The 24,247-nt window shown below is 33.5% G+C and overlaps 5 protein-coding genes across 29 annotated transcripts; 1 reads left to right on the top strand and 4 right to left on the bottom strand.

The window, feature by feature from the left end:
• Nucleotides 1–974: 974 nt before the first annotated feature.
• LOC130825894 (disease resistance protein RGA2-like) lies at nucleotides 975–6,382 on the bottom strand. Its single transcript, XM_057691353.1, has 6 exons — nucleotides 6,106–6,382; nucleotides 5,747–5,979; nucleotides 5,180–5,652; nucleotides 4,498–4,930; nucleotides 2,944–3,012; nucleotides 975–1,022 (listed from the first exon to the last, which is right to left on the bottom strand). Exons 1-6 carry the CDS (start codon nucleotides 6,380–6,382, stop codon nucleotides 975–977), a joined length of 1,533 nt encoding a protein of 510 aa, XP_057547336.1.
• Nucleotide 6,383: 1 nt separating this feature from the next.
• On the bottom strand, nucleotides 6,384–7,872 carry LOC130825893 (disease resistance protein RGA2-like). The gene is made up of 2 exons (XM_057691352.1): nucleotides 7,239–7,872; nucleotides 6,384–7,183 (listed from the first exon to the last, which is right to left on the bottom strand). The coding sequence occupies exons 1-2, from the start codon at nucleotides 7,870–7,872 to the stop codon at nucleotides 6,384–6,386; spliced, it is 1,434 nt and encodes a 477-aa protein (XP_057547335.1).
• Nucleotides 7,206–12,375, bottom strand: LOC130826063 (uncharacterized). Of its 3 annotated transcripts, XR_009047009.1 has the most exons (6): nucleotides 12,116–12,371; nucleotides 11,595–12,003; nucleotides 9,796–10,003; nucleotides 9,198–9,653; nucleotides 8,846–9,086; nucleotides 7,206–7,935 (listed from the first exon to the last, which is right to left on the bottom strand). XR_009047009.1 is itself a non-coding variant. In XM_057691579.1 (5 exons), the coding sequence occupies exons 1-5, from the start codon at nucleotides 12,233–12,235 to the stop codon at nucleotides 9,008–9,010; spliced, it is 1,272 nt and encodes a 423-aa protein (XP_057547562.1). In that variant the 5' UTR covers nucleotides 12,236–12,375; the 3' UTR covers nucleotides 8,592–9,007. The 3 variants fall into 3 exon arrangements, 2 of the variants coding, with proteins under 2 accessions (XP_057547562.1, XP_057547563.1); XM_057691579.1 differs by lacking the exon at nucleotides 7,206–7,935 and having other exon boundaries at nucleotides 8,592–9,086; nucleotides 12,116–12,375; XM_057691580.1 differs by lacking the exon at nucleotides 7,206–7,935 and having other exon boundaries at nucleotides 8,592–9,086; nucleotides 9,198–9,563.
• Nucleotides 12,376–12,885: 510 nt separating this feature from the next.
• LOC130826060 (probable U3 small nucleolar RNA-associated protein 11) lies at nucleotides 12,886–24,238 on the top strand. 3 transcript variants are annotated; one of them, XM_057691565.1, is made up of 9 exons: nucleotides 12,886–13,133; nucleotides 14,753–14,859; nucleotides 14,943–15,033; nucleotides 15,156–15,247; nucleotides 15,336–15,429; nucleotides 15,542–15,621; nucleotides 16,403–16,486; nucleotides 23,299–23,398; nucleotides 23,818–24,238. In XM_057691565.1, exons 2-9 carry the CDS (start codon nucleotides 14,804–14,806, stop codon nucleotides 23,908–23,910), a joined length of 690 nt encoding a protein of 229 aa, XP_057547548.1. In that variant the 5' UTR covers nucleotides 12,886–13,133; nucleotides 14,753–14,803; the 3' UTR covers nucleotides 23,911–24,238. The 3 variants fall into 3 exon arrangements, with proteins under 3 accessions (XP_057547548.1, XP_057547547.1, XP_057547549.1); XM_057691564.1 differs by lacking the exon at nucleotides 12,886–13,133 and adding an exon at nucleotides 14,157–14,359; XM_057691566.1 differs by lacking the exon at nucleotides 12,886–13,133 and adding an exon at nucleotides 14,157–14,367.
• On the bottom strand, nucleotides 17,338–22,905 carry LOC130826061 (selenium-binding protein 1-like). 21 transcript variants are annotated; one of them, XM_057691571.1, is made up of 9 exons: nucleotides 22,074–22,905; nucleotides 21,342–21,388; nucleotides 21,182–21,250; nucleotides 20,555–20,623; nucleotides 20,217–20,281; nucleotides 20,118–20,133; nucleotides 19,967–20,028; nucleotides 19,306–19,368; nucleotides 17,338–19,103 (listed from the first exon to the last, which is right to left on the bottom strand). In XM_057691571.1, exons 4-9 carry the CDS (start codon nucleotides 20,555–20,557, stop codon nucleotides 18,959–18,961), a joined length of 354 nt encoding a protein of 117 aa, XP_057547554.1. In that variant the 5' UTR covers nucleotides 20,558–20,623; nucleotides 21,182–21,250; nucleotides 21,342–21,388; nucleotides 22,074–22,905; the 3' UTR covers nucleotides 17,338–18,958. The 21 variants fall into 21 exon arrangements, 10 of the variants coding, with proteins under 10 accessions (XP_057547554.1, XP_057547550.1, XP_057547551.1 ...); XM_057691567.1 differs by having other exon boundaries at nucleotides 20,555–21,250; nucleotides 21,499–22,905; XM_057691568.1 differs by lacking the exon at nucleotides 21,182–21,250 and having other exon boundaries at nucleotides 21,499–22,905.
• Nucleotides 24,239–24,247: the final 9 nt, after the last annotated feature.

Below are 24,247 nucleotides of genomic sequence, written 5' to 3'. Positions count from 1 at the left end.
GAGTTGGCCCTACATCTAGTGCCTAACCGTAGGTCTGAACTGAGCATGCTTCGTGAGCCGAGATCACCTTATCACAAGTTTTATGACACAATTGCCTTTATTGGTAGTTGGTACGATAAATGGCCATCAATTAGCCCTCGTACGCCGATATATAGTTAAATTTAATTTAATATTTTTACATTTTCATTTACTATTTAAAAAAATTTCATACACGTAATTTTTTTTCTTTATATTACTACTCTATTTGTTTTTTTAATGAAGTTTTCACTTTGCATTTTAAGTTGTTTTATTTGTTGTTCATATAAGAAATCTTTTTATTTATGAATTATATTATAAATTTTAGACAGAGATAACCTTACTCATCTTCATTTTAATATTTTAATAATTCTTATGGCCCCACGTATCTTCTATTAACTTCATTTTAATATTTTTGTATTTTTTATGGTCCTCACATGTTTTCCACTAACTTTATAAAAATATTTTTTATTAGTTGTGGTCCTCATATTTTTATACTAACTTTCTTTTAATATGTTTTTTAATATTTATGGTCCTCACTTTTCCTCCATCAAATTTATTATTTAATAAAATAATATCTCCACTATCTAAAAGCTTTTATTTTTTTAAAATTTTCGTAAACATTTCTTGTGAAAACTTCATTAAGAAACGGAAAGATTATTATTTATAGAATTTAAACTAAAAAACAATTCATATTAGTAGACTCGAGCTTTCATTTACACTCTTTGTCATATTGATTTAATTAATCTACAACATTTATTTTATGATAAATACCGCATGAAAAACTTAAATAAAGACTAATTTAAAACCCATATGAATTCATTTAGAATCCAAAATCCATCAACTTCATCAAGATAGTATGGATCTAAAATTTTCATACTCTAAGAATTTAAATTTGAGTTTATACCCACAAAAAATTAATAAATTTGAGTATAAGTCCAACTGAACCTGATCCATGACTATTCTTGAGTAGACACGGTAAACAATGGACTTGAGTAATATGCCTCCTACAAGAAAAATAAAAATGATTATTGAATATTGATTGATGACCTATTTTATTTAAGAAAATCTTATTCGGAAAAATTCTCATAGATGGCATATATCAATAAATTATAGAAACAATATCACTTAATATGCGATTATGATAAATTCAATTAATGAGAAAAGTGAAAGAGATTTAAATTCAGTTTTCTGAGAAAAGTGAAAGAGATTAAATTATTAATTAATGTTTGTGATTACCACCAATTTACCATCTACTTCTCAAGGACCTACATAAAAAAATAGTACATACATGTTCTATTGAGATAAAACTCAATTTCGTGTTTAGATTTCAGGTTATTAAATAATAACGTTCAAAATCACAATATTTAACAACAAAAATCAAAAAACATTTATTACAAATGAAAGTGAAATCAAAATCACAAATGATTCTATTATCATAAATTCATTTATGACAAAAGATAAAAAATTATCTTTTTTAAAAATTATTTACCATATATGAGGAAGCAAGATGATGTATATATACTATATAGTATATATTGTGTCAATAATATTTTAGATTAATTACAGTAATTATATTAATTGAATGATTAAAATTTTTTTCTTCACTTCTGCAAATCTACAAGCAATCATGAACAAGCTTCCTCTTTTGATGTTCTTGATCCTCACCAGTTCACTCATTGTTTTATCATATGGTATGTTATTTATTGTGCATCTTTGTGTTCGTTTGTTTATATATTGTAGGAAGTAAATTTCTATGAGAAGTTATAATTACTGGAATTTTTTAGTTAAATTTTTTAGATTTTATTTTAACATTAAAAATTATTTTCAGTATGATAAAAATTCTAATTAATCAAGGAGTGGGTATGATAAGTGAAATTCTGTTCATTGTAGAATGTTACACTTTTTGAGAATTTTAAATTTCTAAGGGTTTGAATTGTTTTGTTAAACAAAAAAACTTTATTAACTAAATTCCTATGAAATTTGAATGCAATAAATAACTTTAGACAGGATTGGATGGTCACTCTCAAATTCTCAATTTTAACTACTTTAAAAATAATAGTGGAATTTGATCCAAATCCAAATTTTAAAATTTTTGATTTGTCAAACAATAAATTTGAGTCAATTCCAAATTTTTAAATGAAATCATTGTTTTCAAACATGACATTATAAAATTTTGATTTAGTTTGGTTTGATTTTGTTTATTTTGATTTTATTTAGAGGAGATCTTGCTTTAAAAAAAAGTGACATGCATGAGCTTCACATCTCCAAGGATCTAACCAAGATAGGGGCAGCTGGCGGCATCTTATCCACGTCTTAGATTACTAAACTTGTCCCTTTACCTAGTGTTTGTTATTGTTTATTGTCTTTAATTATCGCTCTTTACCTCATTTTTTATTTTTATCTTTATTTTTAATTTTTTGTACGTAATTTATTTATTCTATTTGTGAGTTGCAGATTTCTCTCTCTGAAAACCTTTCTCGAGCCGAGGGACTCCTTGACCGCACTCTCCTCTATGGGTATGAGCTGCCGTCGTTCTTCCCTCCACAGACCCTGACCATAGTTTTCTATGAGCGGGATACATCGGGTATGATGATGATGATAATTGCTTTAAAAAAGTAGATTTTGAGTTTGTGAATTTTAGAGAACGTCCGTCCTTTAATTTATTCCATTTAGTGGAGTAAAAGTAATAAAATATTTCGAGAATGAGGTCTTATTTAGTTGGAATATTTATCACTTTTTTAGAAATGACTTGAATTCGATTCTAATATAAAATATTAAATTGTTCATAAATTTAAATACTAATAAGATTATTATATGATAATAAAGTGAAATTAAATTTTATTTTGGAATTGGGTGTTCCAAACCATTTGATTTATTTATTTATTTTAATATTATCAATTTGATTATAAAAAATTTGTATTTTACAGGACAAGAATCAGGGAAATTCAATAATGGACCATGCAGAATTCCAAATCCGCCGGGCTTGGTTTCAGACTGCAACAAGCAATCTTGTGTGAATTTTTGTGTTACTCATAATGAAACATGGGAAGATGGTGGATGTATTGATAACAACACTTGTTGTTGTCAATTTTCATAATCATATATATTCCTAATATTCCTTTTGCGTCATTGAAATTGCTACTCGTAAAAAGAATACAAATATACTATTGTTAATGAGTAGCGTATTATTATCTGCGGAACAGGATTCATCAATAAGTTGATTTTGTTAATCTCTTAAATTTAAAAAAGTATATTATGAGATTTTAATAGTTAACAATTGTGTTTATTGCTGATTGTGCCAAAAATTTATTTGAAAGACTAATCAGAAAAATCTAGAAGATGATTATCTAGGATTATCTAGTGTTAAGTAAGTAGTAGTTAGAATATACTAGAGGTGTAAAGTAAGAAAAGAAATATCTAGATAAAATTCTAACTTAACTACTAGAATGTTTCATATTAAGTATAAATAGAGTATTATAACACTTGCATCATGTAGAGAAAGAAGCTCCCATAAAAAAAAAGGATTGAGCCATGAGCTCAAATTATAAAATATCTACAAAAAATAGAGAGATTGATAAGTGAGACATGAACTCACATAAAAGTAGTAGTGAAGAGTGTATAAGTGCGGAACAAGTGTCCCACCAAAAATATTGTTGTACAAATTATGATGTAATCAAATATTTGTATGCAGTTAATGTAATACGATATTTATTGGGATCTAACTACAAATTCTACATGCGCCCAAAACTCTATCAAAATTAACTGCTCTTTAATTTCGAATTTAAATTATCATAACACAAGTTAAATTTGATAGTGGTTATGTGGGCTACCCGTAGAATCATGAAACGTGGGACGTCGGACATAGCCTCGTCCATGACCCCGGAACTTCCATCCCAAATTGCCATAAAATGCGTCTCAAATCGTTCAGGGTGTAAATTTTGATTTTGGCAGGTTTTTTTAAAAGGTATTTTGGCCTCTATTTACAAATTAAAGAATAAAGAAAAAAGTGCTATTTATCTAATTGATCTCTTTAATATCATAAGTGATCACTTTAAAGTTACATGTAGATTTATAGGAACTTATGAGTTCATACTTTTCAAACAAGAGAGTTTTATTGTAATTTCAAGGAAATTCTATCATCATCGACATGGTATTAAATAAGAGAAAATGTATGGATGAAAATTTAAAAATTGGTCAAGATCTTTTCTAAAAAAAATATAACAAATTAAGTGAGACAGGCAAAAATATGAATTGTAGCAAACTTAGAGGGACGCGGGGTCATAAAGAACAAATTATGTGAGATTTGTGTCCTCAAGTGCTATTTTTTCATGAAGGTGCAAAGAGAGTTACAAAAGATACTCATATTTTTCAAATACTATGAGTATCATTTATATGAAAACAAGTTGGAGACGATTTGACAATGTGATGATCAAGAATAAATCTGCACTATATAAAAATGAAATAAATATACAAGTTTACCAAATTCGAATTAAAGGAATATGTTGGATGAGACGTCGATCCAGTCCATGACATCTTTCCTTTAGGTGTGATGAACAACCATCTGAGTCTCAGTTCTTCAAGAGAGGTGAGTTTAGGCATCCAGTAGGACAGAGAACGCAGTCTTTTGCACTGAGATATTTCAAGTGTTTGCAAAGCCGCTAAGTATTGTATCCAATTCGGTAGAGCCACAACCTGAGGGAGGTTATACAATGTCAAGGTGCGGAGCGAGCTATAGAATGATATTGGATAATAGGCCTTTTGGAATATCAAGGATCGGAAGAACCAATAAGGCGATTGCCAAAAGCTCCTTTTTGTCTCTACTCCGTCTGATAAATCTAATTTCGGGCAATCCATCATCCATAAGTGCTTCAAGGAAGTGAGATGCTCCAATTCTCGAGCAACAGTCCTTAGACTGAAGCATTCACGAATGGACAAGTATTGTAAGGAGGACAAGTAGCTAAAGACAACCTCTCCATATTCTCCGAAACTCTCTGTTTAGTCTTTCCAAATGTGCAAGGTTTGAAGACGTTGAAAATCCTCTATGGACATCGATTTTAGCCATGCAACTTTGTTTATTTCCACCTCCGTTAATTTGGGTAAAATGTAAGAAGAAGGTGAGGTTATAATTCATAGTTTTTCATTGAAAAATTTGAGATATAACCTTTCCAAGACGAGACATAACAAATTAGATTCTAGGCGATTGCACCTAAGTATGCTCAATGTCTTCAATCGAGGAAACGATAATGCTTCCATACTGGTGCTACCATCATCACCAACCAGTTTCCTCCATCCTTTCAACTTGGGTAACCAAGTAAACTCAAGTTGTTCAAGGGAGGAAAATAATATACATCCTTGTGCTACAGAAATATCGTCAACTATGTATTCCAATTCTGTCATGGACTCCAGTGTAAGGACTTTCAGGTAGCGAAGATTTCCAAGGCACATTAGGTGCTCAATGTCAACCTTAAAAAGTCGCAATGTAACGAGGTTCGGGAAATAGGTTACTAATTTGCATCCCCTTCCCCAACTTAGCATTCTCATTACGCTTTTGTCTCCCATCAACTCTAGCACCTTAAGATTGCAATGCGGCTGCATCTTTTCCATCAATTTTTCTCCTTCCTTATCGTTGTCTATCTTACAAACAATTTTGACACGATTGAGATGTTCTTTGCTACTCAAATATCCTCCTTCCCTTGTACTATCTTCGTCTACTTGAAAAAGCATCTACCGGGTTCCAGATTTCAATATCAAGCTCGCCTTTGAGGCTATTAAGATCTTTAAGTTCGTTGACTTGATCATGCAATTGCTCCCAACTCAAACACACTCCACCCACCACAAATCTTCCTAGTGTCTCAAGGCAAGTCAATTGTCCTATGCCCTTAGGCATATGGGTCAACATAGAACAACCCTTTATATCCAATGCCCTAAGATTAACTAACTTGTTTACATCTTTTGGCAACTCTTCCAATGAGATACAATCAGTTTATTTTAATGTTTGTAAATTATACAATTTTGTAATGATTTTAGTGAGCATCTCTAACCACCAATTTCTAGAAAGATCTAGAAACCTTAAATGTAGCAATTCACCAATGAAATCTGGTAAAATTCCATCGTCTATAGCCAAGTTACTAAGGTCTAGTACCCTTAAGTACTTCCATTTTTCTAGTAACACTTCCAAAGAAGACTGCCTAATCTCAGCTTTCACATAACAATTTCCAACAGAAAGATATGAGCGAATTCGGGTGTGAGTGAAAAAGCATTGTGAAGATTTACCTCGCATAAGCGCTAGATGCCGAACTTTTTTATCCACATTGTGGATAGGGTTTTTTATGCAGAATTCGTTCCCGGCAATGTTTTTAGCCATGTCATGCATGAGATCGTGCATTGTAAACCGAGAAAATCTCACCATATTCATCACATTCTACATCTTGAAAAAAAAATCGTTGCAGTAGAAGAGAAAAATACTGATCGGCAGCATCTTCTATCCTTTGACCAACGTCTAATGGAACAATGAAGCCTTGCGCCATCCAAAGGCTAATTAACAACCCCTTCTCGATCACGACACCTTTGGGAAACAACGCACAATAAGTGAAACAACTCTTCAATGGAGACTCGAGCTGATGGTAACTAAGTTTCAATATTGACATGATATCGTTTTGACGTTCTCTGGAGTTGGAAAACCCGTTCTTCTGAAATAATATCCATTGACTCTTATTTTTACCATACAATAGACTTCCTGCCACTCGTAGAGCAAGAGGAACTCCGGCACATTTTTCAACAATTTCTTGGCCGATCTTGACCAAATCCCCATCATGTACTGATTGTTCCGATCCAAATGCTATCCTTCTAAACAAATGCCATGAATTCTCCTTTAACAAGCCTTGCAATTCATGTATTTGGCCCGCCCCAATAATGCTCGCGGTCTTATATGAACGAGTTGTTACCACTATACAACTTTTGCTTTGGCCACTCAATAAGAATCCTTCCAACTTTTGCCACTGATTACGATTCTCGGTCCATACATCATCTAAGACGAGCAAATATCTATTTCTTGCAAATCTTTGACAAAGTTGGCATTGCACCCAATTCACATTGGATTGCTCATAATTTTCACCCGTAATCGAGCCCAAAATCTTACAAAGAATCCCTCCTACGTCCAATTGCTCTTGATCATGATCAGAAACACAAGCTCACAATCTTAATGAAAATACACTTGCAACTCTTGCAATTATACACAAGTTGAGCGAGTGCAGTTTTTCCTAACCCTCCAATCCCTACGATAGTAAGGAAAGATACATCACTCGGAATGCAAGGATCTATTAAAGAACCAACAATTTTCTCGACATCATCATCTCTCCCAACGGTATAACCCTCGTATACATAAGAACAAGTCTCGTCCCTTCTCCTCTTGTTTTGTTTAGACTCAACCTTAAAGCCAAAATTGTTGTGATTGCTAGCAATAGCATCCAAACTCTCCCTGATCTCCTCAACGCGTCGAGACACATTGTTAGCAGCAATGAGAGGATTAGATCTAGAGAAGAAATCCCGCACCTTTTTGAAGGTTTTCCCATCTTCGTTGAGCTGCTTCAGCTTAGTGATAGTCAGTAACTCATCGAACAGATCGTCAGCATCATAAACCGCATCCTTGAGCTCCTCGATCCAGAGTTTCACTTGATCGGAGAAGTCTTGTTTGGTCTCTGCTTCACTTAACATGGCCTTGATTGTGGCGACTGTGCGTTGGAGATCATCAAGTTTAGTTTTGTGCCCCCATATGGAAGGGATTTTTTTGAGCATTGGACATTGCAGAGCAGCAAAGAGAGTTTGCACAACAGATAATGCTATTCCCAATTCCATTTCTGGTTCAGAGATGTTGAGTCAAAGTAATGGGATTCTGTTTTTTGCTTGTAGTTGTAGCTACTGAAAATGAAAAGGAATCTGTTGACTTAGAAAATCATTTCTCATTTTAGTTGTCACAAATGTTAAATAAATCCAAAGCAATTAATGAGCATCAGTAGATCCAAATCATACTTTATACTTAATACATATTTACTTCTATACATAGTTCAATAGGAAGCTTCTTAGCCAAAGGGAACAAATTACAAATCCCATGTACCAGCTAACAACACAACAAACATAATTAATCGAGTTTCGCAAATGGCTTCTTTTGGTTGATTTTTGTCTTTCGGGTTTTCAATTGATGGCAATGGGTCAAATTCGTCTCAGATTATTCACCCTCCGACTTTGCTCTAGATAAAACTCGGATTATATTTTTCAGTCAATATCTTTAGTCAGTCAAACCAGCCAATGGCTTAAGCTCAAGCCAACAGTTTAGCCAACCATTTGTCAAACATAATCAACAAAAAAACGACAACGAAGAAGAATAAGACAAACAAAGAATAATACATCATGGAAAAAAAAAAGACAAAGTTTGTCATCTAGATGCTATAAAAGGGGTTGAATTGTATTTTATTTATTATCTATTATAGAACTTTGCAGAATTTAAAAGCTGAAGCACATGTGTTTGCAGTAGAAAAAACAATAGAACAATGTGTTTGGTAAACGACTTTTCGTTAGCCGAAAATTAGGTTCTAATATAGTGTGAAAACATTACTCAAAATGAATTTGCACTTTAGTGTATAATATACATGTGTATTGGATAAGAGACTGGAATGATGTATTAATTCAGTAGTTGTAGCGAATAACAAACACACTTGACACTTCTTCCACTGAGTTTACTATATATTTTCCTGAAAGCTCTAATATGAAAAATTAAAATGTAGCGAATTTAATGAGACGGATAATTAAATAGCAGAGTTTCAAACATTACACAGGCCAAAAATGTATCAGCATTCAGCAGCTCTTCCTTACACAGGCCACAGAGCACATATGTTTTCCTTCTGCAGTCAAGCAGCATACTCTTTCCGTTTTTCATGTAGTCCTGAAATATAGGAGAAGACTTCTCTCGTCCACAAAATCGAAAAAATTATGTTTATTTAGAGGCCTTGGCTTCTCTCGTTCCATATCTAGAGAAAACTTCTGCAAGTTTAGCCTTCTCCTTGACTTTCAACCTGCATTACATTAACTAGTACATCAAAAATGGGAAAAACAAAAGAAATGAACAATGATGCAGAGTTGTGGACATTGACAATATGCTAGCTCGATGTTTTGGCTTAGCTTACTTCTTTGCAGATCCCGGTATTATAGGCTTTGGCTTTGTATCTGACTTAAGGTTCTGTTTCTTATTGGTCTTCTGGCTTGGCTTCCTATCTGGCTTATGTGTAACCTCCGTCTGATTTGTGAGCTTTGGCATCTTTTTAACCGCCTTCGTCTCCTCTTCATACGACGAAGCTCTAGCAACCACTTTTGCTTCTATCGTTTCCATGTGTTTTACATGTTTCTCGAGGGTAAGATTTTCAGAGTTTAAGTATGTATCATTTTGATCATTGTCATCGTCTTCACCTTCATCTTCGTCTTCATCCTCCTCTAAGAAAGTATAAGTTGCCTCAGAACCACTGCTGTACCCATCATAAGGTAATCCTTCGAAACTAGGATCAACCGGCTTTAGAATTTCACACTTTATCAGCTTCTCGGTCTTGCCAAAGGCAATACTTTGGCCCGAGAACATCTGAACAAAGCTGTAGTAAACAGAAGGCAAAAAGTACTCGCGATTTCAAAATAATAATTCAAAGAGAAGTTGTAAGAACATAGATGCGCAGAACATTGTATGGAGAACGGAAAATTAGTTGTTTTCTCGCAGTGAGAAGGAAAACCCGATACCTGTTTGCATCCTTAACGGACATGAAATCGACAAAAGCAAGGCCTTTGCAGACAGGATCCCTTGTTTTCTTGTTCCCGGAATTCACAGGTGATATGTTGATCATTCCGGGTACTCCTTTAAAGGCCGACTTTAAATCTCTGTAGATATTCTTCTTCTTCGGAAGGTTGTTAATACGAACACGAATCCCACTCGGAACACCTTCCGAAGCTGCATAGAGGTAGTCCAAAATATATATTTTTATTAGTTCTCTATAGCCATCCATGTCAATGGAGACAATGATCTATAGTTCTTCATTTCTTTGGTTATAAATTATAATAGACCAGATTAAAATGACTCATTAAATCTTTAGTATTATATATTTATTTAAAGTTGCAAATGATGTTAGCAAAACAACCCCTTTGTTATTACAAGAGTAAGGTCGCATCATCCGAACTCCCAAACCCTGCATATTCCCTAACCCCGCCTAGGCAGAAGCACTTGAATTTGGGATTATAGCATGTAAAACGTTGTAGCAGTACATTTAGAACAGCTATATCGGGTCTACCAGCAGCCAAAATCACAAGACTCGCAATAAACTATACGACCCTTTCTACCTTGGTTTGGGAAAAGACAATCTAAGATAGCAATAGTTATTAAAAAGCAATTGCCTAGAGTATGTAGTATTTGAATTGTAGAAACTATGATTCAATTGCCAAACTTGGAGACAGATTTGCTCAAAATTGCACTGGAACAATAGCCATCGGCAAGACTCACCAAACATCTACTTGTGTTTAGTAAGTCATTTTTCAAGCAAATGCGAAATGTAATACTTGTGATACAACAATCGAACAGATAAGTCGTCAAGATACCAGATTTCGAGGAGCAACATTCAGCTGTAGACCTATGATAGCCAAGCCAAACGAAATCTAGCAGATTACAAAACCGTTTGAACTACTATGCAATGGAGAAAACTTAACAAGCAAATGAGGCCAAATTTCAACTGAAAACTACAAACATGTGTTACTGAAGCATCATCATTATCATCATCGTACCTAGTGTATCCCACCCATAGAAACTATCAGGGTCTGGGGAGGGAAGGAAGGCGGTAACCCATACCCATAAAGGAGGATACGGCCCAAACATGAGTTAAAGAAGCAAAATTTTTAAAATCCAAACTAAAGTTCTTGCATTAGAGTATTTTGACTCCAATATGCAAGCTAATGATGTACCTCACTATATGATCACTTGACAATATGATCATAAGCCACCTCTAATCTAGACATAGTTTATATAAACAGATGATACAGAATCATAGCATTATAGATTCATCATTGTACAAAGTACAAACCCATGTCATCAATCAAACAATTTTTACAGTCATGTATACCAGCATTTTTCTCAAAATTTCACAGTGAATACCTAAAGCAACCAACAATATCCCTTCAACTACATCATCATCATTATACCCATTAAATCCCGGCCATGAAAAACTATGGTTAGGGTCTGGGGAGGGAAGGAAGGCGGCAAACCATACCCATAAAGTAGGACGCGTCCAAAGAGTCCCTCGGCCCGAGAAACCTTCAACTAGATGTTACCCTAAGCATTTTATTCTAAAATCCCAGCATAGTTATTAAGTTATACCACATATATCCATTCAATTTCAACAAAAAATGCCCCCAAAAAAAAGCAAAAAAAACTAACCAAGAATAACAATTACAACCAGTGTTACATAATTTGCTAATCGCGAATTGCAAATTCAAAAGGTAAACTACTAACGAACTATGTTTCACTGATTAGAACCAAAGATAAGATTATATACCTTTAAACAACTCCTCCTGCATCTTATTCTTGGAATTAAGCATTTTCCCTTCTTTCTTAAGCTTATTAACATTAGCAATTTGAGCTTTTAAACTTTGCTCAATCTCTTCCAATAATTTATCTTCAAGTGAAGTATCATAAACTTTCCCTTCACCAAACCCCTTTGGTCTTTTCTCAAGCCAAGCATTCATCAAATGAAATGGAACCATCAATTCATCCTCCTCCTCCTCCTCCTCCTCCTCATCATCATCGAAATCCTCCTCCTCCTCCTCATCAAAATCATACTCATCATCATCAAACTCATATTCATCTTCTACATCTTCAAAATCTTCACCTTTTTCCATTATTACTTCATCAAAAGTTGAAATCTTTTCACTTTTTTGAGCAAATAAGGGAAACCCAGTTGGACCCTGAAATAGAAAAACAAGTATATCAGATGGGTATCTTTGAAAATGTTCATTCATGTATTAAATACAAAGACAACTACGATAACATAGCAGGAAAAGGGGAATTTTAACTAACCCATGATGATAATGATAATGAAGAAGAATTGGGGAATGAATATGGTAAAAAAGGAAGCTTCTTTAGAACTAATTGCGGCGCTAATGGCTGTGAGAGAGTTCCTAATCCTAAGCCTAGCATTGTTGTTGGAGAGAAAGAGGATTAGGTTAGTTATTTGCACTTTGTAGATTACAGGATAGTTAGTTTTCTACTGTTTCCTGCTTGAAGCCTGGAACTGAAAGGGTGCACCTAATCCTGAATTGTATATTGGGGAAGGGGAAGAGTTAAATATCCAAATTCCAAGCCAAATCCATTTTACTCTTAATTTTTTTATTTTATTTAAAAATGAATTATAATTGTCAATTTATCATGAAAAGGTTGATTTATTTTTTTATAATTTTTCCTATAATTTACTAAATATGATAGAAGCTAATCAATTTTCAAATAAAAATCAATTCTTACAGATAGTACAAATTAAATTTTTCCAAAAAAATAAAACCTTAAAATAATATTGTAAAATGCCAAATACTACCCTTGTCCATATAATTTATTTTTATTTTTTATTATAATCTGTCCAATTAAATATGAGAAAGCGTGGTAACATCGTACGACCATGGGGAGGGAGAATATATGCATGAATGACCATCTTCTAATAAGACGATAAAAAAAAACTCATACTAAGACATTCGAAAAACTCCAATCTATATCTTAAAAGACGGGTTAAATTAAAAAATAAAAATACATTACAACTTATAAATTACAACTTACAAGTCGGGTTGCCTGAATATTGAAACTAAGTTAGTAATAAGCAATAATAATAAGAAAGAAAAAGTCGATAGTTCATATCTAAGCGCCGCATTTTCTTCCTTTATTTCTTCTGTTCTTCCCCCAAACCCTAAAAGAGATAAACAATTAACCCCCATCAATCTAGGGTTTCTCTTTAATTTGGGAGAAGCATTTTCGTTCTGAGTTATTGAAAGTGGAAACCCTTCGTCAAAACCAACCTACTGTTCGTCCTCGGCTATCGACTCTTATTAAGGTTAGTTAATTTATGTGATTTTTTCTTGATAATTAAGCTTAAATTTTGTGTTGTATTGAATCTAATTTCATCTATTAATTTGCTCAATTTCTGCATTTTTTATCATTCCATTGTAGAATTGATAATTGATGAGTTGAGACTAGAGCGCTAATGGAGACTAAATTTGAGTCATATAGAGTTTTTGGGTGTATTTTTGCAGATTAGGGTTTTTCAATTTTAGCAGAAACAGAAGTTAAGAATGGGGTCTAATTTATCAATAATCTTCTTATTGAAGTCACAGTAGTAGTCCATTATTCTAAGAAAGCAATTGTACTGAATTAAATTTACTCATTTTCCTTTTTAAATGCCAGAATAAAGTGAATTCTAGGAAGTGGGGATATGGGTGGGAGGGTATTAACTTTTAAGGGGAGGAGAAGTGGAGATGAGAAATTTTTTGTGTCTTTTAGTATTCAAAAAGTCATACAGTAAAAATTTACCCTCTCTACAAAGATTATCATTTGTTTTTGTGGTCATCATGAATTTCATTGCAAAACTATTTATGTTAGCTTGTTATTGTTCATAAGCAAGGAAAATTTTGGGATTGTCATTTTATCTTTACACAAAATTATTGGCCATTGGTAGATGGATCATCTTGTTACTAAAAGCATATCAGATGACATTTTTTATCATTTGGTACTTGTTAAATAATTGTTAATTAACCCTGTCATTCATTGTTTTGTGGTTCACACAATCATAATAAACAGGTTTTGCGAAGTTAGTCCTTGAAAGTCGAAAGTCCGAAGTGTTTGTTTCTCATGTCATACATCTTTTATGGAACTAGAACAGTTGTTGGGGGGCTTTTGCTCTTGTTTTCCACCCTAATCTTCTACTTGTTGGGTTATTCCCTCCCACTTGGAGGAAGACCCAATTAATATTTTAATTATGGGCTTAATAATAATGGACTAATAATAATAGTATTATTTGTTAATTTAAAAAAAAATAAAAAAAAATGAAAAACTATAAATACCAAGGAAAATAGGGCAGCAGTAATATAATGAGATTTGCAAAAAAAACACATTCACGCACAAAACCAGAAAACAGGAGCGCACGGTTAGAGGAGAAGAAAAGCGTGACTTTCGGCGATCCGATCAAAGGCCATTCGTGCTCCGTTTTTCGTCAAATTTTGACACGGTGTTTCTGTCTACCCAACCTACATATTCAACGGTTGGATTGTCGTTTTGTGCATTGTAAGTGGGTAATTTGTTTTGCCCTAATTTTACCCTAATTGTTATTTTACCACTTTTGAGTGATGTTTTAGGGTTGTTTGGTGTTTGTATTACCTCTAGTATTGTCTAGAGAGGATTTTGGTTGTACCCATTAATTTTATTGGTGATTAGTGGAAGAGTGTACCACTTACGGTCCCGTGGTTTTTTCCCGCATTGGGTTTTCCACGTAAATATCGTGTGTGCTTTACTTTCCGCACTTTTACTTTATTGCTCTTGATTGTGGGATTATTATTATTTGTTTGATTGGATTGGTTATTTTTGCTCATCTAACAACACAAAGGGAGAAAGTGTGTGTATTATATAGCCTCTTTTCTCAACACTACTGTAGTGAATTACAAGGTTTCATTTTTGCAGATTATATATTAGACAAAGAGAGTTGTTTTGAAATTGCTTAAAGCATCCAAGATGTCATCTATAAGGAATGCAATCCCTAAAAGGACGTATAAGGAGCGATCTCAACCGTGAGTCTTCACACCCCTGTTTATTAGCTTAGCTTTAAATCCTTCTTCATTTTCAATTTATATTTTCTCTGTGTTCATGTCAGGGCTTCAAGGAAAAAGTTTGGGTTCCTTGAAAAGCACAAGGATTATGTTATTCGTGCTAGGGAATACCACAAAAAGGAGGAGACATTACGGGTAATTATTTCGTTGCTAGTTCTTTTATTGCTAGAACATTTAAGGTTTTTATTTCATTGGCTGTGTTGGATGTTGTCTCTTGATTGATCTCACTCATCTCGATTCTAAATTGGGATTTGCAGAAACTCAAAGAGAAGGCTGCTAATAGGAACCCTGATGAATTCAATTTCGGCATGATCAGAACCAAAACAATTAATGGAGTACATAGACCTGAGTAGGTTTATGGTTTTTGTTGCTTATGTTCTTTGTATGTTGTCTAATGCTACTTATAAGCTCATTATTTTGTTTCTGTATGACCTTAGGAGCGAGGCAAACAAATATACACCAGAAGAACTTTCATTGATGAAGACACAAGACATTGGATATGTGCTTCAGAAACTACAAATTGAAAAGAAGGTAATCTCTTCTAGTGTATAATTCTTGATGGTTTTTAATTATGCTGAGAAAGAGATAAAACTTTCTGTTTCTTTTGTATATGTTGTTGATATTATGTTCCTTGTGTTTACAGAAAGTTGAAAAGCTTAGAGCTATGCTACACAATTTAGATGATCAGCCATCAAACAGACACATTTACTTTGCAGAAGACAGGTTTGTGATTGAATCATTTGGTTTTGGGGGAGTATTTTAATCTTCATGTAGATTGTCAGAACTGTTTCCTTTTCAATTCTACTTCTGGTTCAATACTTGTGATTATAGGGATGGTCACAGGTCCAGGACCCGCCCCTTTTTGAAGGGTCTAGGTCTTATTTTTTGAGACCCATCGGATCCGGGTCGGATCTGGATCTAAAAAATAATTGGCGGGTCCGGATCCGGCTGGACCCGCCCCTCGAACCCTTATAAATATTAAATTATCCATTTTTATTTGTCTTATACGTATGAATTTTGCCCCCAACACTTACTTTCTTTTCATATAATCATAATATATATGCTACTTGCTAAGTGCTAACCCAATACTAGTGTTTATAATAGAATTTAAGCGTATATGGATGACGGTATGCGACTTTAGATGTTAAATTAGTATTAAATATTTGTAAAATACGATAATAACTCTCTTACAAATTACGAAAAATATAATGACTTACAAATCGTTCAAATTTGACAAATCAAAGAGACTTTTTTTAGACCCATTAAGGACCCTAGACCCATCAGATTCGAAGGGTCTGGGTCTGGGTCTGAAAATTTTGGACCCTTAGGGTTCGAATCCGAGTAAAAATTAAAAGGGTTCGGATTCGGGTCTGGTTGGACCCGCCCCATGACCATCCCTACTTGTGAATTGAATTTATGCCTTTTCTGCTTCTTTGCACTACTGTCAAAACCAAGTGCTAATTTTGGAATCTGATTGATCTATCTTGAAACCTTTATCTAACAGGGAAGAGGCGAAAGAATTACTATCGAAGTCCTCACAGAAGAAAGAGCTCAACACATTAGGACCTATACCTGAGGAGATCAAGAGGTAAAGGTCCATTATAATTTTTAATTATGCGCAACTAAAGATATTAAAGGTCAAAATAGTGCATTGGATTGCGTTAACAAGAATTGTAGCAATTAATTCCAACCAGAGGAAGTATATGCATACTTTTGTTTTACTAGTTGGTGGGGCGCGTGCTACGCACGTGCTCCCCCAAGAAATCCTATTTAATTTAAAATATTAACTTTCGAAAACAATTAATCTTCAATTAACAATTTTAGTAATCGATTTGAAGTTGAAGTTTAAGGCAAAGACAATATGAATATTAGAAAGCTTAGCTTGATGGCTCTTCAAGATATATAACTTACAACAATGGTTGCAAATGAAATGTGAAAATGTCATTTTGCATTTAGCAATAGTTCCGCTATATTATTAACCACAAAGATCAACAATAACGGCGTCAATGGCACACTTTCTTGAGAAATTTCAAAAGTATACAATAATTAAGTTAGTGCCTCTATCAGAGACCTTCTATTCTAGTACTTAATGATTTTTGAACCTACTAGTCTACCAATATGTTAACTTGGTTGGATTTAGTACACAAATCTTGTAGGTGCTATTCGGATATATAATAGAATTCAACCGATTAGTACCAATTATGTTAGAAAGTATTATAATGTGTACAAGACTCTTTAGCTAATTTAGAGTTTATTTCATTCAAATTATCGAAGAATTCCAAAAAATAGTTAGCCAAGTAGGATTCAAAACTAAAAATGAATAAAAGAGCATGTTAAATTTAACAAAAGAATTATTAAAAACATGAAATGTATAAAGCATTATGGTCTCAAAGCTTAAATAAAAATAAGTTCATCATGAACAACTAATAATGGTAACTATTTATGAAATAAAATAACTATTGATCGAGTAATATCAATATCAATATCAATATCAATATGGTACATAAAGTATACAAATCATTCTAACAAGATTTAAAGGAGCTAAATGAGCAGGAATTGCAAAAGTTGATAAGAGCAACCTGGAAAATCCAGTAGACAAATGCAAATTTTACTTGCACTTGAACTATATGACACATTGGCACCATTAAAAACAACTAAGGATGACGAAACCATCAAGAACATTTTAACTTGTCGAGGCAAAAGCTACTGTTTCTTCTGCTTCTTTCAGACGTACAAGTAATTCTCTCGCAGCCTGCACAGATTCTGCGGTGTCTCTTAGCTGAGAGAGAACGAAGCATTTTTTCATCGCTGTAACAACTTCCCTTCTCTCTTTCCACTTTCAGTGCTGAGATCTGTTCTGCAAGAACATTGATAAACTTTGATTCGACTCCTCTAACCCCTGCTCTAGCAGCAGCATTCTTAACATCCTCGATTCCATCTTGCATTTGTCTATGTCTTGCAAGCATTTGCGTATTTTTTTGCTCAAGATCAACATGTCGTTCCAGCATGGATATTTTGATTGTTTTCAAATTTTTTACAAACTAAAAACCTTAAACAATATCAATTAGAGTTGCTCACACCACCAATCATCCTTCTACACTAATAAATAGGTCGATGCGTAGTACCGAAGCCTAATCGTTTATAAAACTTGCATCAAACCAATATAAATAGAAAAATGACGTGGGGTTTCGGGCACAAGTACAAAAACACATATAACAATTAATTAAATCTAAAATTTTAGAATTACAAGAGAAAGCGGTAAATGACCACAAGGTTTCAAAATTGGTGCCGAAATGACATAAAATCCAAAAGCTGAAGGAACCTTACCTCGTGGATCATATGATCCAGATTCGCTCCCAACAATATACCAATGCCAAATTATTAACATTACAAAACATCTAAATCATGCATATTAATTTGCAAACATGGAAACAACAATGAACACTGAAATCCCTTGCACCATATCAAACATCAAAAGCGGAAAATCAACCCAATACAACCAAATGCAAACATCCTACAACATTCAATTCATTGTAGAACAAAGAGCACACTTTTCTCCTGAGGTGACCTAGACGGTTCTACAAAATTAGATTTCCTTTAAGTAAGCATATGCACAATCATTTAGTTTAGAAGTTGCTATTAAAAGACATACTCCAATTTATGAAAGTAACTAAAAAATTTCTCTAATTAGAATTCAAATTTAAACAATGAAAGAGAATGATGAAATCACAGGTCACAGTCAATGATTCAACATCATCTCAAGTTTGCAATAATAAAAGAAATTCCAACTATATTCTCAGAAGATTGCAGAAAATTCTATGAAAAATCAATATTATTAAGGTAAAAAGAATAACAAATATCTTAACTCGATACAAGACCTGTAAGGCTTTAACCGATATTATTAAGGTAAAAAGAAGCATTCGACCCATCAATCCATCAAGAGATTCAAGAATAGATTTTTATGTCGACTTACCTCCAATGGTATAAGTGTAGTGTTTCCGAGGTCCAATTTCTGTTTCAATTCTCCCTCAAGCCAGCTGTATACAAATAGATGTCTTCCCTATAGACCCTCTGACCCATGCTGCGGGTGGAAGCCTTTGGAGAAAGCTAAGGGAGCTCCCCATGATGAGCTTATCATTGTCTTATGCCGTGGTTGATACCAGAAATTGTAGCCAAAGGATGGACTATGTCCGGGCTTTTCCCACCTAACACAATGAAAATCCATCAAGGGAAATCTGTAGGTTAGAATAATATACAATGAAAATCCATCAAGGGAAAAATACAAGTGAGTAATCCATGATAGAACTAAAAGCCACATCAAGAGTCGTTATGAGCTTCTAAGTTTTAAGTTATCAACCATGCAAACTAAGCAATTGCGGAAAATCGGAGTCACTAATTTCTTTTTACCTTCCTTTCACATTGAATTCAGAGTCAATCAGGAGAAACCCATTTCCCTCGGCTTTCCAATCGCTGTCTCCAAGGCATGAGATTAGAATGTCAACTTCCTTTCACAACATAGCATATATTAAGTCATGGAAAGAAGCAAAATTAGTATAAGAATGATTTCTCCAACAGAAATTTGTGTCATGAAAATCATTATTTGGACGACTTCGTACAGCAAGTGATGCCTCAAACTTGACAAATCTATCATATGGGGCATTCAAGAGATGATTATATCACCAAAAACAAGATCCGGCGATTGAAAAAACATTATGAAACTGAGAGTGAGATATAGACGAGTAAATATCAACGATTTACATCAAAGGAGGAAGCACAAGGAAACGGGTCTCCATGGCAAGAGTTGCATGAATTCCAACCAGAATGATGCAAATCATCCCCCAAGTAAGGGACTGGAAATCGATGGATAACTCTCGAATACGTGGGAGAGTTTGGATCAACATCAACTGTGACTACTGTTAGGATCCGCATACACTTTGACATTCTAATTTTTGCATTCGAAATCTCGTGTTAATACCCTATATAAATATGAAAATGTTCCCGTGACAAAAATGAAGTAATATTTGAAGAGTTAAAAGAGAGAGAGAGAGAGAGAGAGAGAGAGATGCACCTCCGACTGTTTTCTGCGTCTGCAATTTTTGCTTGCAATATGTCCAATTGGCTGGGCAATTCCTGTTCAAATGCCATAAACATATTGAGCATTAGGAATGAGTTTATCTCTACATAGACCGTCCATCAAGTCCACCAGCTACAAATCATACCTCAGCATGTAGACTACTGCAAGGAAAACAAAAACAACATCAAATTCCTTTTGGGGCTTGTGCTTTAAATGAAGATTTAACAAATTCAAAACTACATACCTTGAAGCCATTAAATCGTCTATATTTACATCATGGTCAGTTTTCTCAAATACTTTCTTCAAGGCCTATGTACAGAATAATGTTAAAAAAAACAAGGAAAAGAGGTCTGCAATGAGAATCACAAAACTAAATCCTCTATACACTATAGGTCGAGAAATTACATTCTTACTTCAAGACTCTACAACTTCCTATTGCACAAATTAAAACAAACAATCGAAAACAGTTTTCAAAACCAAAAAAATGGTGTTAATGTTAGAGTCACATAAGCTCAAATAAGATAAAAATTTAGACTACAATGCAAAAACGAAGACAATCATGAAGACGTTGATCATTCTTACCATCAATGTTGATATTGAAGAGAAATGACAGATTGGTCCAGCAAACCCAATTCTCAAAAAAACTAAATCCTACAAAATACATAGAAGTATCTTTATAAGCATACCAAATTGAAGAAATCAAATTAAACTATTAAAGAAATTGAAAAAAAAATTAAAGAAAGCTAAATCACTAAACCAAATCACTAACAAACATCAACACAAAAACCAAAGAAATGAAAACGAAAACTAAAACAAAGAAGTATCTTTATAATCATAAAAATTGAAGAAATCAAAACGGAAATTAAAGAATTTTAAAAAAAATTAAAGAAAAGAAATACCCGAAATACCCAATTATTGGAATTAGAATTAAGAGGAATCAAAATCAAAGAGTCCATCATGAATTATAGTCAATAGATTATTAGTGATCTTAGTGTGGGAAATTATATTACAAGCGACTCTACCATCATATTCTATTTTTGAGAAAAGGCAAACTAAAAACTTAAATGTCAGCTTCTATCATGGGAATATTACAGAAGATCACTTAAATAAGAATCAAAATAACATTGCACATTATTAAACACTATCTGAAGTTGAGATGAAATTAAATCAAATGCCAAAAGGTTTTTCAAAATTCCATGAATGGATGACCTTGTTTTATAATAAGCGCGGAAGTATATATTTTTGCGGTGGAAGTTTGAGCCTCCTTCATCATGTCTTCTTTAGTAACCAAAACAAAATTTTCTAGTCAAAGAACATTCAAACATGAGCTTTAAAAAGTACCAAGGAGGAGAGATAATGGAAAACTAACCACCTACTAAAGCATCTACAATGGCAAACCAATTTCCTAAAATGCAACTGGAGAACAAAAAAAGCAAAAAAAATAAGGAAGAGAGATAATGAAGATCAAAGTATAGATGATGGAGCAACAAATTGAATAAAGATCGAAGTACAGGCTGTAAACTAACATGATCCTCACCACCATGATTCATCCTGTCATTTCATCAAACCATTGGTAGATACAAGATCAAAGGCAAACAATATTGAAACAAAAAAGCAACTATGAAGCGAAATACATAAATACATGACTTTTCATCAAAGAAACCAAACGACAATCCAAGCAAACGAAAATAAATCCTCTAAATATAAAACATTTTTATACCCTAAATTTTCGCTCAAAAATAAAACAAAAACACTGATTTCAATGGTTTAGTTTGATGCAGAATATCAGCGATTAGCATGGATTTAGATTATTTAGAAAAATAATCAGAAACGTTTTTAAACAATTGAGCAACCAATTGCAAAGATTCTTCTACGAAAACTGGGTATTTTCATCTAGAAGATACTATTCATGATAATAATTGTATTGCAGAATTACACAACATTGAGCATCTAACATCCCATTAAACTCACCATGTAGCATGTACCTTACAATAAAACTAAAATTCTTGTGAAGCACTTCCAATTTCAGCCTTGTCAGAAAAAATTACAAAACCCTAATTTCAATTGACATCATTAAAAACCAAAACCCAGAAAAACTTACGAAACCCTAATTTGTTCATCGCTAAAGAAGACACGAACATAAGGTGACGAAAATCTGCTTGATTCTTTCGGTTGATAAATCAGCTTGATTCTTGCGGTTGATTATCAACAACCTTTCGAAACCTCAAAACAAAATCAGAAACCTAAATCAGAAACCCAGATAAAAGCAAATAAAAAAAAATTGATTAAAAAGACTGTTATAATTTCAAAAAAAAAAAAAAAAGGAACGTTAGTTCACATCTTCAACCGGGTGCCTAAATCTTCATCAAAACATATGATTAGTGAAATTCCCAATTAAACAAAATTAACACGAAAATTGCAAATTTGTTAAGCTTCTCAACTTACCAATGGTGGTTAAGGGAGGAGTAGATGAAGATGAACTATTAGCAAGACCTGGAACAGATGATGAATTTGGAACAAGAGATGTGATGATATTCCTGATTTAGGATCAACAATAGATCTAGAGTCCAACTAGGCTGAATCATTTGGCACCATCCGAGGTAGAAATGCGATTGATGAATTTGGAACAGAAGATGAGATGATATTCTGGATTTAGAACAACAATAGATCAACTTGGCTGAATCATTTGGCATCATCCGAGGTAGAAATGAGATTGAAGAAGATTGAGGAAGAAATAAGAGTGAGAGAGTAGATTATTGAAATTGAAAGGAAGAATAGAAACAGATAGCACCTCCAATTACACGCGTCACAACGTGAGGAAAAGTAAAAATCACTGTTCATTATGAACAGTGTTCTTTGTTTACAAATGTTTTATATTTAGAGTATATGATAATAAAAAATTAGCTCTAACGTATATCTAATGCTCAATGCCCTATGTATCAACTAAATTAGATGAGGGGAATATCTTGAATGATTGAATGACTTATAGTGATTTAGCCTCTATCCAAAGACATGTAGCTTAGATATCTGTTCAGCTCAACTTGCTGTTGTTAATCAAATTCAGACATAAACAGTCTTATCCTCTTAATTTAATGGTGAGAATCGGTGTTGATGCTAGAATCAGATGTTAAGCTCAGCATCTGTAGATGGTTCAAGCTCAAAAATTCAATTGATACTTGTATGCATTAATTTGTGGTACAATGTTCGAGCTTAGATGCATTTCTGGTTATATTCATCGTTTCTTTTTTGCATTGCAAAAAAAAAACTGATGTTAAAAATATCTCATTTATTTTTATGCGTATTCATATTGAATCTGTTACGGACAGTATGGTGAATGCTTCCTACAAGGAGCTCGAGGCTAGAATGAAAAGAGTTGAAGATTTGGAGAGAGTCCATGCAGAGATGACCTTGCAGAAAGAACTACAGGTACTAATTAAATCCCTGACCGACATTATAGATTCCATACCATCTCAGAATGGTACTTGTCTTCCTAATTTCATAGACATAGCCGTATACTACAATAAGTACTTCCTCCATTCCACTATACTTGTTACATTGACTTTTTTACGCAAATTCAATGTCTCCTTTGATCATTTATGAATTTACCTTTACACATCTAAAATTATAAAAAGTTAATATTATAAAGTATGCTACTAGTCGATTCAAACATGGTTGCACTTGACTATGTTGTTTTTTATACATTAGTCGCAATATAATATATAAAATAAGCTTAAAAGATGAATAGTGTCAAAAACCGTTTTGTAGCGAGTATTTCAAAACGGAGGAAATATATGATAGTTGATATTTATATACAAGAAATAACAGTGGTTTGTATATTGATACAGAAGAAGGGTAGGAAACGCAAGTTACGGGAAGATGAGATTGTTTGCCCCACATCAAAGCCAGTATACAAGTGGCGAGCAGAACGTAAGCGATGAATAGACTGTGATCAACTGTGTTAAAGTAATGGGATTCTGTGTTTTTTCTTATACATTAGTTTTGTGCCCCCATATGGAAGGGATTTTTTTTGAGCATTGGACATTGCAGAGCAGCAAAGAGAGTTTGCACAACAGATAATGCTATTCCCAATTCCATTTCTGGTTCAGAGATGTTGAGTCAAAGTAATGGGATTCTGTGTTTTTGCTTGTAGTTGTAGCTACTGAAAATAAAGAGGAATCTGTTGACTTAGAAATCATTTCTCATTTTAGCTGTCACAAATGTTAAATAAATCCAAAGGAATTAATGAGCATCAGTAGATTCAAATCATAGTTTATA

This window comes from Amaranthus tricolor, chromosome 10 (genome assembly GCF_026212465.1).
Source record: "Amaranthus tricolor cultivar Red isolate AtriRed21 chromosome 10, ASM2621246v1, whole genome shotgun sequence".
Classification (NCBI taxonomy): domain Eukaryota; kingdom Viridiplantae; phylum Streptophyta; class Magnoliopsida; order Caryophyllales; family Amaranthaceae; genus Amaranthus; species Amaranthus tricolor.
Note: the sequence above shows the minus strand (reverse complement) of the source record. Positions and strands in the feature narration are given on the sequence as shown.

Coding starts and splice junctions, on each gene's coding strand:
- LOC130825894 (XM_057691353.1), bottom strand. CDS start 6,382: ATGGCTAAAAACATTGCCGGGAACGAATTCTGCATAAAAAACCCTATC. Junction 3,013..4,497: donor ATTCCTTTAATTCGAATTTG/GTAAACTTGTAT, acceptor TGCTTGTTGCAG/TCTGAAACCAAGCCCGGCGG. Junction 1,023..2,943: donor ATTTCCCTGATTCTTGTCCT/GTAAAATACAAA, acceptor TTTTTCTTGTAG/GAGGCATATTACTCAAGTCC.
- LOC130825893 (XM_057691352.1), bottom strand. CDS start 7,872: ATGGAATTGGGAATAGCATTATCTGTTGTGCAAACTCTCTTTGCTGCT. Junction 7,184..7,238: donor ACTTGTGTATAATTGCAAGA/GTTGCAAGTGTA, acceptor ATCATGATCAAG/AGCAATTGGACGTAGGAGGG.
- LOC130826063 (XM_057691579.1), bottom strand. CDS start 12,235: ATGCTAGGCTTAGGATTAGGAACTCTCTCACAGCCATTAGCGCCGCAA. Junction 12,004..12,115: donor CATTATCATTATCATCATGG/GTTAGTTAAAAT, acceptor TTTCTATTTCAG/GGTCCAACTGGGTTTCCCTT. Junction 10,004..11,594: donor GCAGGAGGAGTTGTTTAAAG/GTATATAATCTT, acceptor ACCTCTATGCAG/CTTCGGAAGGTGTTCCGAGT.
- LOC130826060 (XM_057691565.1), top strand. CDS start 14,804: ATGTCATCTATAAGGAATGCAATCCCTAAAAGGACGTATAAGGAGCGA. Junction 14,860..14,942: donor TATAAGGAGCGATCTCAACC/GTGAGTCTTCAC, acceptor TGTTCATGTCAG/GGCTTCAAGGAAAAAGTTTG. Junction 15,622..16,402: donor ATTTACTTTGCAGAAGACAG/GTTTGTGATTGA, acceptor TTTATCTAACAG/GGAAGAGGCGAAAGAATTAC.
- LOC130826061 (XM_057691567.1), bottom strand. Junction 19,369..19,966: donor GACGCAGAAAACAGTCGGAG/GTGCATCTCTCT, acceptor CCTTGGAGACAG/CGATTGGAAAGCCGAGGGAA. Junction 19,104..19,305: donor GAATTCAATGTGAAAGGAAG/GTAAAAAGAAAT, acceptor TCATTGTGTTAG/GTGGGAAAAGCCCGGACATA.